General features: G+C 40.9%; 1 protein-coding gene across 4 annotated transcripts in view; it reads right to left on the bottom strand.

The window, feature by feature from the left end:
- LOC106602718 (coiled-coil domain-containing protein 149) overlaps positions 1 to 16,668 on the bottom strand; it is a 44,944-nt gene that overhangs the window by 11,389 nt on the left and 16,887 nt on the right. For 3 of the 4 annotated variants that reach the window (XM_045716794.2, XM_045716792.2, XM_082974360.1), the window contains 8 exons: positions 15,758 to 15,865; positions 15,542 to 15,658; positions 13,101 to 13,273; positions 12,874 to 12,946; positions 12,391 to 12,475; positions 5,343 to 5,490; positions 5,046 to 5,122; positions 4,493 to 4,528 (listed from right to left, as the gene is read on the bottom strand). In XM_045716794.2, the coding sequence (XP_045572750.1) occupies positions 4,493 to 4,528; positions 5,046 to 5,122; positions 5,343 to 5,490; positions 12,391 to 12,475; positions 12,874 to 12,946; positions 13,101 to 13,273; positions 15,542 to 15,658; positions 15,758 to 15,865 (817 nt within the window). The remainder of the gene's footprint in view (positions 1 to 4,492; positions 4,529 to 5,045; positions 5,123 to 5,342; positions 5,491 to 12,390; positions 12,476 to 12,873; positions 12,947 to 13,100; positions 13,274 to 15,541; positions 15,659 to 15,757; positions 15,866 to 16,668) is intronic. The other variant, XM_045716793.2, reaches the window with a different exon arrangement.

The raw sequence follows: 16,668 nt of genomic DNA on the forward strand, positions 1-16,668 counted from the left end.
TACACACACGTATACACACACGTATACGTACGTATACACACACGTATACGTACGTATACACACACGTATACGTACGTATACACATACGTACGTATACACACGTATACACACACACGTACACGTATACACACACGTACACACACACGTACACACGTATACACACGTACACACGTATACGTATACACACGCGTATACGTATACACACGCATACGTACACACACGTATACACACACGTACACACACGTATACACACACGTACACACACGTACACACACACGTACACGCGTATACGTATACACACGCGTATACGTATACACACGCGTATACGTATACACACGCGTATACGTATACACACGTGCACACACACGTATACGTGTACACGTGTACACACACGTATACGTGTACACGTGTACACACACGTATACGTATACACACACGTATACGTATACACGTATACACGTATACACGTATACACGTACGTATACACGTATACACGTATACACGTATACACGTATACACACACACACGTATACACGTATACACACACACACACGTATACACACACACACACGTATACACATACACACACGTATACACGTATACACGTATACACACACGTATACACGTATACACGTATACACACACGTACACACGTATACACACACGTACACACGTATACACGTATACACGTACACACGTATACACGTATACACACACGTATACACGTATACACACACGTATACACGTATACACACACGTATACACGTATACACACACGTATACACGTATACACACACGTATACACGTATACACACACGTATACACGTATACACACACGTATACACGTATACACGTATACACACACGTATACACGTATACACGTATACACACACGTATACACGTATACACGTATACACACACGTATACACGTATACACGTATACACACACGTATACACGTATACACGTATACACACACGTATACACGTATACACGTATACACACACGTATACACGTATACACGTATACACACACGTATACACGTATACACGTATACACGTATACACACGTATACACACACGTATACACGTATACACACACGTATACACGTATACACGTATACACACACGTATACACGTATACACACACGTATACACGTATACACACACGTATACACGTATACACACACGTATACACGTACACACACACGTATACACGTACACACACACGTATACACGTACACACACACGTATACACGTACACACACACACGTATACACGTACACACACACGTATACACGTACACACACACGTACGTATACACACACACGTACGTATACACGTACACACACACGTACGTATACACGTACACACACACGTACGTATACACGTACACACACGTACGTATACACGTATACACACACGTACGTATACACACACGTACGTATACACGTATACACACACGTATACACGTATACACACACGTATACACGTATACGTATACACACACGTATACACACGTATACGTATACACACGTATACGTATACACATACGTATACACACGTATACACATACGTATACACACGTATACGTATACACACACGTATACACACACGTATACACACATACGTATACACACACGTATACGTATACACACATACGTATACACACACGTATACGTATACACACATACGTATACACACACGTATACGTATACACACATACGTATACACACACGTATACATACACATACGTATACACACACGTATACACACACGTATACGTATACACACACGTATACACACACGTATACACACACGTATACGTATACACACACGTATACACACACGTATACGTATACACACACGCATACACACACGTATACGCATACACACACGTATACGTATACACACACGTATACACACACACGTATACACACACGTATACACACACATACACACGTACACGTATACACACACGTATACACACACGTATACACACATACGTGTATACACACATACGTATACACACACGTATACGTATACACACATACGTATACACACACGTATACGTATACACACATACGTATACGTATACACACATACGTATACACACACGTATACGTATACACACATACGTATACACACACGTATACGTATACACATACGTATACACACACGTATACGTATACACATACGTATACACACACGTATACGTATACACATACGTATACACACACGTATACGTATACACACACGTATACACACACGTATACGTATACACACACGTATACACACACGTATACACACACGTATACGTATACACACACGTATACACACACGTACACGTATACACATACGTATACGTATACACATACGTATACACACATACGTATACACATACGTATACACATACGTATACACACATACGTATACATACACACATACGTATACATACACGCACACATACACACACGTATACATACACGCACACACACACGTATACATACACGCACACACACACGTATACATACACGCACACACACATACACACGTATACATACACGCACACACACGTATACATACACACACACACACACACACACACACATACGTATACATATACGTATGCACACACACACATACACACACACACACACACACACACATACGTATACATATACGTATACACACACGTATACGTATACACACACGTATACACACACGTATACGTATACACACACGTATACACACACGTATACACACATACGTATACACACATACGCATACGTATACACACATACGTATACACACATACGTATACACATACGTATACACATACGTATACACACATACGTATACATACACACATACGTATACATACACGCACACATACACACACGTATACATACACGCACACACACACGTATACATACACGCACACACACATACACACACGCACACACATACGTATACGTATGCACACACACACATACACACACACACACACACACACACACACACACACACACATACGTATACATATACGTATACACACACACACACAAGTTCAGCCGCAAGTTATTACAGGAATTATGACGCGTCGACTATTTCTCTCTAAACCATACATCTTTGACTATTACGAGCCTGCTGCTGCCTACCACCGCACAGTCAGACAGCTCTATCAAATATCAAATCATAGACTTAACTATAATATAATAAACCTTAGGTCATTAATATGGTCAAATCCGGAAACTATCATCTCGAAAACATTCTTTCAGTGACATACAGAACCGTTACGTATTTTATCTAACGGGTGGCATCCATAAGTCTAAATATTCCTGTTACATCGCACAACCTACATTGTTATTTCATAGTTCCGTAAAATTCTGGCAAATTAGTTCGCAACGAGCCAGATTCTGTATACCCTGATTCTGCGTGCAACGAACGCAAGAGAACTGACAATTTCACCTGGTTAATATTGCCTGCTAACCTGGATTTCTTTTAGCTAAATATGCAGGTTTAAAAATATATACTTCTGTGTATTGACTTTTAAGAAAGGCATTGATGTTTATGGTTAGGTACAGTCGTGCAACGATTGTGCTTTTTTTCGCAAATGCGCTTTTGTTAAATCATCCCCCGTTTGGCGAAGTCGGCTGTCTTTGTTAGGAAGAAATAGTCTTCACAGTTCGCAACGAGCCAGGCGGCCCAAACGGCTGCATATACCCTGACTCTGTTTGCAAGAGAAGTGACACATTTTCCCTAGTTAATATTGCCTGCTAACATGAATTTCTTTTAACTAAATACGCAGGTTTAGAAATATATACTTGTGTATTGATTTTAAGAAAGACATTGATGTTTATGGTTAGGTACACGTCGGAGCAAAGAGTCCTTTTTTGCGAATGCGCACCACATCGATTATATGCAAAGCAGGACAGGCTAGATAAACTAGTAATATCATCAACCATGTGTAGTTAACTAGTGTTTATGATAGATTGATTGTTTTTTTTATAAGGTAAGTTTAATGCTAGCTAGCAACTCACCTTGGCAACGTAAAGCAGGTGGTTAGAGCCTTGGGCTAGTTAAAGTAAGATTGCATCCCGAGGCTGACAAGGTAAAAATCTGTCGTTCTGCCCCTGAACAAGGCAGTTAACCCACCGTTCCTAGGCCGTCATTGAAAATAAGAATGTGTTCTTAATTGACTTGCCTAGTTAAATAAAGGTTTAAAAAAAAAAAAAAAAAAAAAAAAATAGGCAAATTGGTGGCCAAAAATACCGATTACCGATTGTTATGAAAACTTGAAATCAGCCCTAATTAAATCGGCCATTCCGATTAATCGGTCGACCTCGAATAAATATAGCAAAAAAAGTATACCATGGATATTTTCAGGGACAGGATGGAGATAAAGCAAGTCCACAGCAACTTAAAAAAAAAAAAAGGTAGTACACTATATAGTACAGCATTAGTGAAGTAAAGTAAAGCAGTGGAAACATACTTCCAGAGAATCCCAGAGACACATTGTAAGTCAGGCCTCCAGAAAGCAGAAGGAAAAGAGAGATGAAACTCAGTACAGTGGGAGAGATGGAACATCAAAATCATTCATAGTTTGACAATAGTGACTGGGTACCAACACTACTGGCCAGTGACCACATACAGGATCAAAAGCTATCAGTATGAGTCACCAGTTAATGGTGCCTCATACCACGCAATAATACTCTATTTATATTAGCTCATGCCACTTTCAAACAGCATTTATGAATGTATACAGCAGGGGCATTCAAATGCGAGCCTGGGGGTCCGGAGTACCGCTGGTTTTCTGTTCTACCTGATAATTAATTGCATCCACCTGGTGTCCCAGGATCTAAAATCAGTCCCTGATTAGAGCAGGGAAATGAAAATCAAATCATGGAACTGGCTTCGAGGTCCACATTTATATTTTCATGGTATACATACAGGCTAGTAAGTTACTCATTATGCGTCATGATATAAATTCTAAAATGATAAAAATGACCTCAGAACAAAAAAAATAAACAGTGTGTGGCAGAGACCTGGGAGGCTCCATAGTCCCGACACCTCTAGAGTCTTCAGTTTCTTCTCAAGCTCCCCTACTCGGTTTCCCAGAATCCTGTTTACATAGGAAGAGTTACAAACAGACATGGGACTGTATTCAATGAGGTGAGATATTCAAAACGTTGCAGGTAGAAATGCAATAAGTGAGTACATGGCATAGGGGCTACTTACAGAGTAACTAGAGGAAATTGGCCATGAGAGTTAGAAAAACAGAAGAAATTCTGATTAAGAAGAAAGGAATTTCAACATTTCTACAGAGTAGAAGAGCTCCCTACTTGTTGGTTTGGCGCTGGTGCTGAATGACCAGGTTCTTCTCATGGATAGTTTCCAGTAGGGCTGTGGCCAGGGACTTGAGGTCTGAGATGGACTGAGACGTGACGGGGAGACTGCATCCATGGTCCTCAGAAAGCAATAATTCCTGCACTGAACACACACAAATCCCATTTAGATAGGTAAGATGTTCAGAAAAAAAGACTAGATTTAGTCTGTGATTATGTTTGCCTAGGCAGATGTTTTGGGGGGTTTAAGTTTAGTCTCCATCTTGGATAACTAAATAGTTTTTCCTTGTGTGGTAGGTCTCATAATTAGCCATAAAATAACACAACAGGTCTAAATGTGTCATGACAGTGAAATTACAACAGGTTATGACCATGTCATAACGTGTTATGATTCTGGGTGTCAAGTAAAGTGTTAATAAAAATGAAATACAGGCAACAGAAACGACAGCCTGCTTTTAAAATGCATGTCCCAAATATCTCTTTACATTTCTATGTATTCCAATACATAGAAATGTAGAGAGATATTTGGGACGTGCAGACAAAACAATATTTCAGTCAGTTTACTTATTTTCTTAGGTTGGTATGACGGAAAAGATTGTAAGTTGACGTATATAACATCTTGAATACAAAATATTGATTCAAATCCACTGGATATATCTGAAGAGCTAAAGTGAGTCATTATGTACAAGAAATCTGAAAAAGGGATAGTTCCAGGATAATAACTTCTAAGAGTTTTTCAGTGGTGACCTAAAACATGATTGGGAAATGCAGACTTCAGACAATCAGACGATGTGTAATGATCTAAACCTAACACAGCTGGTGACAAAGCCTATACGGCCCAACCCTAAAGATCCTTTAAAGTCAACTCTGATTCTAATGAATACACCAGAGAAATATGTTTCTACTGGTGTCTTAGCCAAAGATGTGTGACCATTGCCCAATTGTTTGCATTAGAGATGTGAAAAAAAAAAAAAATCTAAGCCTCGGGTCATCACAAAAAGGACATTTAAAAAAATTCTGTGAATGATCTTTGACATGATCTTTATTTTAGTGACCTTGACTGTATTTCAACTATCCCTGAACCTGATTTAGCTTTCAGCCTTTTTGCCGATGTCTTCAACACTATGGTGGATAATCATGCTCCCTCCAGAAAACTAAGGGTTAAAAGGTAGATTGACTTCTGATAATTCCGGAGTGTACCAGGCATTCAATCATAAAAAAGATGCTAGGGTCAAGGCCAGAAACACAGGCTTAGGCCCAGACTGGCCTCCTTACGAAAAAAATGCCACTATTGATGCATTTAACACCCTAAGTGCTCTAAGTAACATAATAAAAACATCCCGATCAATCTCATGGCATGAGACATCCCAAAAATCGGTCTTTTCAAGAAAATGTCTGTAGCGTCCGAACAGTTTGACAAACTGTTATGACCACTTTATGGATAGGGCAGACTCATGACAAGTTCACGGGACTCGTCTGAAGGTAACCAACCGTAACCGGTTTAAAAATATTAATGGAAGTATGAAGGTCATTTTGTAAAAAGGGGTTAAATGTGTAAAAATAAATAAATACATTTCCTGAGCTTTCTTATATATCCGAGATATAGGACAAACACTTCAAAACCTCGATTCTAATTTTTTGACTGTATTTGCAATTTATGAATGTGTTATTCAATGCATTTCTTTGGGCCAAATTCAATACGTTTTCTTTTGATACCTAAAGGGGTCCTAAAACCAAACAGTTATATGATTCATAGTATGACCACCTTACAAACAATTCCATGTGTCAGCTTAGAATGTAAGCCAAATCAGGGTTAAGGCCTAGGCATGGCACTATTACAGCAACCCTTTAGAAGTTAATGATCTTTTCAATACTTTAGACACTAAAATGAAATGTGGACCTGTCAAAAGCTTTTGATACTGTTGATCATGCTATTGCATTGTGTAAGTTGTCCTCGATAGGCCTAAGTTCTGACACCTGTTCATGGTTTTATGATTATCCTAGTGACAGAACTCAAGACATTGTGATTGATGGGGTTAAGTCTGAATTTCTTGAAGTGAATAAAGGTGTACCACAGGGGTTGATTTTGGGACCTGTTCTCTTCACTATTTATTTAAACATCATTGGTCAATCTGTAAAAAAATTGTAAACTTAATCAATTTACAGATGATACGATGTATGCTATTGCCCGTTGATCTGGCCATCTCATAACCACATTCAGATTTTGTAGCTATGCAGGAATCCCTTGCAGATTTAAAACATGCATTTTATTTTGCCTGTATTAAGCACATGTTTTTTAAAACCTCTCGTAAGAATGTTTCAAATTAGCTACATGTTCACTCAGATGGTTCTCCAATTAAACGTGTTCTCGCATATACAGTTGAAGTCGGAAGTTTACATATACCTTAGCCAAATACATTTAAACTCAGTTTTTCACAATTCCTGACATTGAATCCTAGTAGAAATGTGTTTTAGGTCAGTTAGGACCACCACTTTACTTTAAGTATGTGAAATGTCAGAATAATAGTAGAGTGATTTATTTCAGCTTCTATTTCTTCCATCACATCCCCAGTGGGTCAGAAGTTTACATACACTCAATTAGTATTTGGTAGCATTGCCTTTAAATTGTTTCACTTGGGTCAAATGTTTCAGGTAGCCTTCCACAAGCTTCCCACAAAAAGTTAGGTGAATTTTGGCCCATTCCTCCTGACAGAGCTGGTGTAACCGAGTCAGGTTTGTAGGCCTCCTTGCTCGCACACGATTTTTCAGTTTTGCCCACAAATCTTCTATGGGATTGAGGTCAGGGCTTTGTGATGGCCACTCCAATACCTTGACTTTGTTTTCCTAAAGCCATTTTGCCACAACTTTGTAAGTGTCACTGTCCATTTGGAAAACCCATTTACGACCAAGATTTAAGTTCCTTACTGACGTCTTGAGATGCTGCTTCAATATATCCACATAATTTTCCATCTTTATGATGCCATCTATTTTGAAGTGCACCAGTCCCTCCTGCAGCAAAGCACCCCCACAACATGATGCTGCCACCCCCGTGCTTCACGGTCGGGATGGTGTTCTTTGGCTTGCTATCCTCCCCCTTTTTCCTCCAAACATAACAATGGTCATTATGGCCAAACAGTTCTATTCATCAGACGAGAGGACATTTCCTAAAAAAGTACAATCTTTGTCCCCATGTGCAGTTGCAAACCGTAGTCTGGATTTTTTTATGGCGGTTTTGGAGCAGTGGCTTCTTACTTGCTGAGCGGCCTTTCAGGTTACGTCGATATAGGACTTGTTTTACTGTGGATATGTCATAATTACAGCCGTGTTGAAGAGACCAAACTGCATGCGGAATGTGGATACTCATCTTTTTAATATATATAAGTAAAGTATACACAGAAAAACAATAAACACTCACGACAGGCTAACAGGCTACTTACGAACAAACGAAGAGCAGTGTTAACTCAACCACCCACAACCCCAAGTGACAAACATACTCCTAATTATATGACTCCCAATCAGGAACAACGTCCCTGATCAGGAGCCACATAGAAATACAACACCCAGAACACACATACATACCATGCCACGTCCTGACCAAAACTACACAACAACACCCTCTGCTGGTCAGGACGTGACAGGATATAGATACTTTTGTACCCGTTTCCTCCAGCATCTCCACAAGGTCCTTTGCTGTTGTTCTGGGATTGATTTGCACTTTTCGCACCAAAGTACATTCATCTCTAGGAGACAGAACGTGTCTCCTTCCTGAGCGATATAACAGCTGCGTGGTACCATGGTGTTTATAGTTGAGTACTATTGTTTGTACAGATGAACGTGGTACCTTCAGGCGTTTGGAAATTGCTCCCAAGGATGAACCAGACTTCTACAATTTTCTTTGAGGTCTTGGCTGATTTCTTTTGTTTGAATGGGCTGTTTGAAGGTAAGCCTTGAAATACACTGCTCAAAAAAATAAAGGGAACACTAAAATAACACATCCTAGATCTGAATGAATGAAATAATCTTATTAAATACTTCTTTCTTTACATAGTTGAATGTGCTGACAACAAAAATCACAAAAATAAATCAATGGAAATCCAATTTATTAGCCCATGGATGTCTGGATTTGGAGTCACACTCAAAATTAAAGTGGAAAACCACACTACAGGCTGATCCAACTTTGATGTAATGTCCTTAAAACAAGTCAAAATGAGGCTCAGTAGTGTGTGTCGCCTCCACGTGCCTGTATGACCTCCCTACAATGCCTGGGCATGCTCCTGATGAGGTGGTGGATGGTCTCCTGAGGGATCTCCTCCCAGACCTGGACTAAAGCATCCGCCAACTCCTGGACAGTCTGTGGTGCAACGTGGCCATCGGCCAGGGTCAGTTGAAACCAGGATTCATTCATCCGTGAAGAGCACACTTCTCCAGCGTGCCAGTGGCCATTGAAGGGGAGCATTTGCCCATTGAAGTCAGTAATGACGTAAAACTGCGGTCAGGTCAAGACCCTAATGAGGACGATGAGCACGCAGATGAGCTTCCCTGAGGAGACGGTTTGTGACAGTTTGTGCAGAAATTCTTCAGTTGCGCAAACCAACAGTTTCATCAGCTGTTCTCAGACGATCCCGCAGGTGAAGAAGCCGGCTATGGAGAACCTGGGCTGGTGTGGTTACAACTAGTCTGTGGTTGTGAGGCCGATTGGACGTACTGCCAAATTCTCTAAAACAACATTGGAGGTAGATTATGGTAGAGAAATGTAATTCTCTGGCAACAGATCTGGTGGACATTCCTGCAGTCAGCATGCCAATTGCATGCTCCCTCAAAGCTCAAGACATCTGTAGCATTGTGTTGTGACAAACTGCACATTTTAGACTGGGCTTTTATTATCCACAGCACAAGATGCACCTGTTTAATGATCACGCTGTTTAATCAGCATCTTGATATGCCACACCTGTCAAGTGGATGGATTATCTTGGCAAAGGAGAAATGCTCACTAACATGGATGTAAACAAATTTGTGCACAAAATTGAGAAATACTTTTTTTTGTGTGTATGGAAAATGTCTGGAATCTTTTATTTCAGCTCATGAAACATGGGACCAACACTTAACATGTTGCGTTTATATTTTGTTATTTATCAAAGTGCAGCTGCTACTACTCTTAAATGGGATGCCATCTACAATACTGCCCTTCTTTTTTGTTACAGGTGAGTTTTGATACTTCAAAAACCTCCATCTTATCTCACTTTGCGTTTCAAGTATAGACACCCGAATTGCTTAGCCCGTTCACAGGATTGGTTAACTCACTCTAGGTTCCTAGGGTCTCCACCAAGCTAGGTAAATCTGCTTTTAGTTTTATTGCTGTAATAAAATTCTAAATAAATGTCATCTTAAGGTTCTGTTCGGGCAGTTTAGAGTATTGATTGGGGAATTATTTGTGGAGGAATGTAACCGTTTCTGGGTGATTTGTGATGTTTCCCATGACTGTGTTTTAATGTAATGTATAATACCAGTCAAAAGTTTGGACATCTACTCATTCAAGGGTTTTTCTTAATTTTTTACAATTCATTTTCTATATTGTAGAATAGTGAAGACATCACAACTATGAAATAACACATATGTAATCAAGTAAACAAAAATAAAAAAATAATTTAAAAAAGTGTTAAACAAAGCAAAATATATTTTATATTTGAGATTCTTCAAAAGTAGCCACCCTTTGCCTTGGTGACAGCTTTGCACACTCATGGCATTCTCTTAACCAGCTGCATGAGGTAGTCACCTGGAATGCATTTAAATTAACAGGTGGGCCTTGTTCAAATTTAACTTGTAGAATTTATTTTCTTCTTAATGCGTTTGAGCCAATCAGTTCTGTTGCGACAAGGTAGGGGTGGTATACAGAAAATAGCCCTATTTGGTAAAAGACCAAATCCATATTACGGCAAGAACTGCTTATTTGAGCTAAGAGAAGAGACAGTCCATCATTACTTTAAGACATGGTCAGTTAATCTGGAAAATGTCAAGAACTTTGAAAGTTACTTCAAGTGCAGTCGCAAAAACCATCAAGCCCTATGATGAAACCGGCTCCCATGAGGACCACCACAGAGGATAAGTTCATTAGAGTTAACAGCCTCAGAAATTGCAGCCCAAATAAATGCTTCAGAGTTAAAGTAACAGACACATTTCTACATCAACTGTTCAGAGGAAACTGCGTGAACCAGGCCTTCATGGTCAAATTGCTGGGGGTGCTTTGCTGGTGACACAGTCTGATTTATTTAGAATTCAAGGCACACTTAACAAGCATGGCTACCACAGGATTCTGCAGTGATATGCCATCCCATCTGGTTTGCGCTTAGTAGGACTATATTTTGTTTTCAACAGGACAATGACCCAACACACCTCCAGGCTGTGTAAGGGCTATTTGACCAAGAAGGAGAGTGATGGAGTGCTGCATCAGGTGACCTAGCCTCCACAATCAACCGACCTCAACCGAATTGAGATGGTTTGGGATGAGTTGGACCGCAGAATGAAGGAAAAGCAGCCAACAAGTGCTCAGCATATGTGGGAACTCCTTCAAGGCTGTTGGAGAAGCATTCCAGGTGATGATGGTTTAGAGAATGCCAAGAGTGTGCAAAGCTGTCATCAAGGCAAAGGGTGGCTACTTTGAAGAATCTCAAATATACAATATATTTTTATTTGTTTAACACTTTTTCGGTTACTACATGATTCCATGTGTTATTTCATAGTTTTGATGCCTTAACTATTATATTACAATGTAGAAAATAGTAAAAATAAAGAAAAACCCTTGAATGAGTAGGTATCCAAACTTGACTGGTACTGTATATTTGTGTTTGCAGGTCACATTTGAAAAAGAGACCTAGGTCTCAATAGGTCTACCATGAAAAAAAAAAAAACAACATACATGTGTTTTCCAATTCCAAGTCTGGAAGTGTGTATGTTTTCAAGATGGAGTACAATGATTGATTTGCATTATGGACTAATGAACAAAATACTAACAGAAAGAAGATGAGTGGGGGAATGGTTTGTGCAGTACCTTGTTTGGCAGAGAGCACCCCAGTGAGTGCACTGCTGTTAGATTTGCCATAAGTCTTGGAGTTCTTCCTGCTCTCCAGAGCACTCTGAAAACCAGTAAAATATGAAAATGATATATTGTATACCCCTGTTCACAAACATGATTGAGCATGTGTAGTAGTAGAGGGTTGTGAACCATACAAACTGCAGAAAGAAAAAAAAAAAACACAGAATATTACCAAATATAAAAACATACAGTTTGACAAACTTTGTTTGAGATCTACAACTGTTATAGGTGCCATCTTGGCAACAAAACTGTCACTAAAGATGACATTTTAATTGACATTAGAACATGAGCCCAGAAAACCAGTTACCAGCTCTGACTAAATAAGGCCTTGAGTAGTTATGAGACTAGTGATCATATCTAAGGATTGTTCTATTCTATAGTATTATTAGTACTAGTCAGACAAATGTTAAAGGCTTGTTTATATGTTGCTTACAATACCTTGTACTTCATGACATTCGTTTTGAGCATGGTGACCTCCTCCTGCAGTTGTTTGAACCGCTCGTGTAAATATCTGAAAGAAAACATCAGTTTATTTAAAAAGTTTTCCAAAGCAAAATGCCCAAAGTCATACATTGTGAAGCAAGTTGTTCATGAACATCCTTATTGCATTCAGTAAGACATTACAGATATTACATATCTGTATGTTCACCCACACACAAACACACCTGTTCTCCATGCAGAGTGCATCTACGTCTAGAATCCGACACTCGTGTCCCCCCAAGATGTGGTTCACCTCGTGGTTCAGCCGCTGGGCCTTTTCCTGGAACACGTTACGCTCCGCCCTCACATCCTGCAGCTCGTCCGTCAGAGATTTCACACTGTGCTCCAGCTCCTCATTCTAGGACAAACAAAAGAAACAACATGTACGATTTCAAATTTTGTAAGGCATTTCAAACATTGTAAGAGATGCTTTATAAATACCTATAATATTACAGATTGTGACGGTGGCAAACGTCCAACACTGCCTTGCGTAATGAGTGGGCAACATAGGCTGAACTATGGTTGGTTGGGAATATGGTATTGTGACAATTGAGCTCTTATCTTGCTATATGAAAATATTGAAACCATCTGTACAACTTCATTCTGCCATTGGTGTGGTTTCCAACATCACCCAAGGTATGTTCCTCACACTTGCTTGCTTTCTTTTTTTAACCCACCACCATACCCTCTTTGCAGGACAACTTATTCTACAACTTTGATTGATATACACTGCTCAAAAAAAAAAGGGAACACTAAAATAACACATCCTAGATCTGAATGAAATAAATAATCTTATTAAATACTTTTTTCTTTACATAGTTGAATGTGCTGACAACAAAATCACACAAAAATAATCAATGGAAATCCAATTTATCAACCCATGGAGGTCTGGATTTGGAGTCACACTCAAAATTAAAGTGGAAAACCACACTACAGGCTGATCCAACTTTGATGTAATGTCCTTAAAACAAGTAAAAAAATGAGGCTCAGTAGTGTGTGTGGCCTCCACGTGCCTGTATGACCTCCCTACAACACCTGGGCATGCTCCTGATGAGGTGGCGGATGGTCTCCTGAGGGATCTCCTCCCAGACCTGAACTAAAGGATCCGCCAACTCCTGGACAGTCTGTGGTGCAACGTGGCGTTGGTGGATGGAGCGAGACATTATGTCCCAGATGTGCTCAATTGGATTCAGGTCTGGGGAACGGGCGGGCCAGTCCATAGCATGAATGCCTACCTCTTGCAGGAACTGCTGACACACTCCAGCCACATGAGGTCTAGCATTGTCTTGCATTAGGAGGAACCCAGGGCCAACCGCACCAGCATATGGTCTCACAAGGGGTCTGAGGATCTCATCCCAGTACCTAATGGCAGTCAGGCTACCTCTGGCGAGCACATGGAGGGCTGTGCGGCCCCCCAAAGAAATGCCACCCCACACCATGACTGAACCACCGCCAAACCGGTCATGCTGGAGGATGTTGCAGGCAGCAGAACGTTCTCGACGGCGTCTCCAGACTCTGTCACATGTGCTCAGTGTGAACCTGCTTTCATCTGTGAAGAGCACAGGGCGCCAGTGGCGAATTTGCCAATCTTGGTGTTCTCTGGCAAATGCCAAACGTCCTGCACGTTGTTGGGCTGTAAGCGCAACCCCCACCTGTGGTAGTCGGGCCCTCATACCACCCTCATGGAGTCTGTTTCTGACCGTTTGAGCAGACACATGCACATTTGTGGCCTGCTGGAGGTCATTTTGCAGGGCTCTGGCAGTGCTCCTCCTGCTCCTCCTTGCACAAAGGCGGAGGTAGCGGTCCTGCTGCTGGGTTGTTGCCCTCCGACAGCCTCCTCCACGTCTCCTGATGTACTGGCCTGTCTCCTGGTAGCGCCTCCATGCTCTGGACACTACGCTGACACAGCAAACCTTCTTGCCACAGCTCGCATTGATGTGCCATCCTGGATGAGCTGCACTACCTGAGCCACTTGTGTGGGTTGTAGACTCCGTCTCATGCTACCACTAGAGTGAAAGCACCGCCAGCATTCAAAAGTGACCAAAACATCAGCCAGGAAGCATAGGAACTGAGAAGTGGTCTGTGGTTACCAGCTGCAGAACCACTCCTTTATTGGGGGTGTCTTGCTAATTGCCTATAATTTCCACCTGTTGTCTATTCCATTTGCACAACAGCATGTGGAATTTATTGTCAATCAGTGTTGCTTCCTAAGTGGACAGTTTGATTTCACAGACGTGTGATTGACTTGGAGCTACATTGTGTTGTTTAAGTGTTCCCTTTATTTTTTTTAGCAGTATATATAAAAATAAAAGAGAATGCAGTCTTGTTCAGAATATTAAAATGTATTTAAGACAGTAAAAAGGAGAGAGAGATGAGGGTGGAAACAGTTCAGAAGTGCCAGACCGGGGAATTGAACCCTGGTCTCTAGAGTGACATGTGGTCCAATGCAATTAGTCACATTACCACTCAACCAAATGTAGCAGAGGTGAATCAGACTCACTTTTGCAATGAGGTAGCCCTGCCCTGGAATTTCCTCTTGGTCTACTGTTGAAGTTGGTTTCCTGAGTGGGAGACCGGGGTTCAGATCCCGTTACACAAACTATGGCACAACCTTTCCATTCCTCACCTGCTCTCGTGCCATCTCCAACTGCTGGACCAGGTCCTCCCGCTCATAGGCCTGGAAGTGCCTTGCCCCCACCTCTTCATCCCCCAACCTCTGTCTGGCTATGGTCATCCGCAGGAGCTGTGGGAGGGTACGGGGAGGACAGAGTCAATTCCATTTCAATTCAGTTTACTTCTTGAATTGAAATAGAATTGACCCCATCCCTGAAGGATATCATACCTTGTTATCCCCCTGGGCCTCAGCCAGTCGTTGACTCAGCTCCTTCACCTCTTCAGACAGCTGCTTACTCCTTTCTCTGGAGTCTCTCAACAGCTGGGCCAAATTCAACTAATCAAGTGAATGACATATACAGTTGAAGTTGTAAGTTTACATACACCTTAGCCAAAAACATTTAAACTCAGTTTCACAATTCCTGACATTTAATCCAAGTAAAAATTCCCTGTCTTAGGTTAGTTAAAATAAAGTGGTGATCCTAAGAATGTGAAATGTCAGAATAATAGTAGAGAATTATTTATTTCAGCTTTTATTTCTTTCATCACATTCCCAGTGGGTCAGAGGTTTGCATACACTCAATTAGTATTTGGTAGCATTGCCTGCCAATTGTTTAACTTGGGTAAAACGTTTCAGGTAGCCTTCCACAAGCTTCCCACAATAAGTTGGGTGAATTTTAGCCCACTCCTCCTGACAGAGCTGGTGTAACTGAGAGTCAGGTTTGTAGGCCTTCTTGCTCGCACATGCCTTTTTCAGTTCTGCCCACAAATTTTCTATGGGATTGAAGTCAGGGCTTTGTGATAGCCACTCCAATACCTTGACTTTAAGCCATTTGCCACAACTTTGGAAGTATGCTCGGTGCCATTGTCCATTTGGAAGACCCATTTGCAACCAAGCTTTAACTTCGTGACTGATGTCTTGAGATGTTGCTTCAATAGATCAACAATTTTCCTGTCTCATGATGCTATCTATTTTGTGAAGTGCACCAGTCCCTCCTGCAGCAAAGCACCCCCACAACATGATGCTGCCACCCCCGTGCTTCACAGTTGGGATGGTGTTCTTCGGCTTGCAAGCCTCCCCCTTTTTCCTCCAAACATAATGGGCATTATGGCCAAAAAGTTATATTTTTGTTTCATCAG

The sequence above is a fragment of the Salmo salar genome, chromosome 04 (genome assembly GCF_965601325.2).
Source record: "Salmo salar chromosome 04, fSalSal1, whole genome shotgun sequence".
Lineage (NCBI taxonomy): Eukaryota > Metazoa > Chordata > Actinopteri > Salmoniformes > Salmonidae > Salmo > Salmo salar.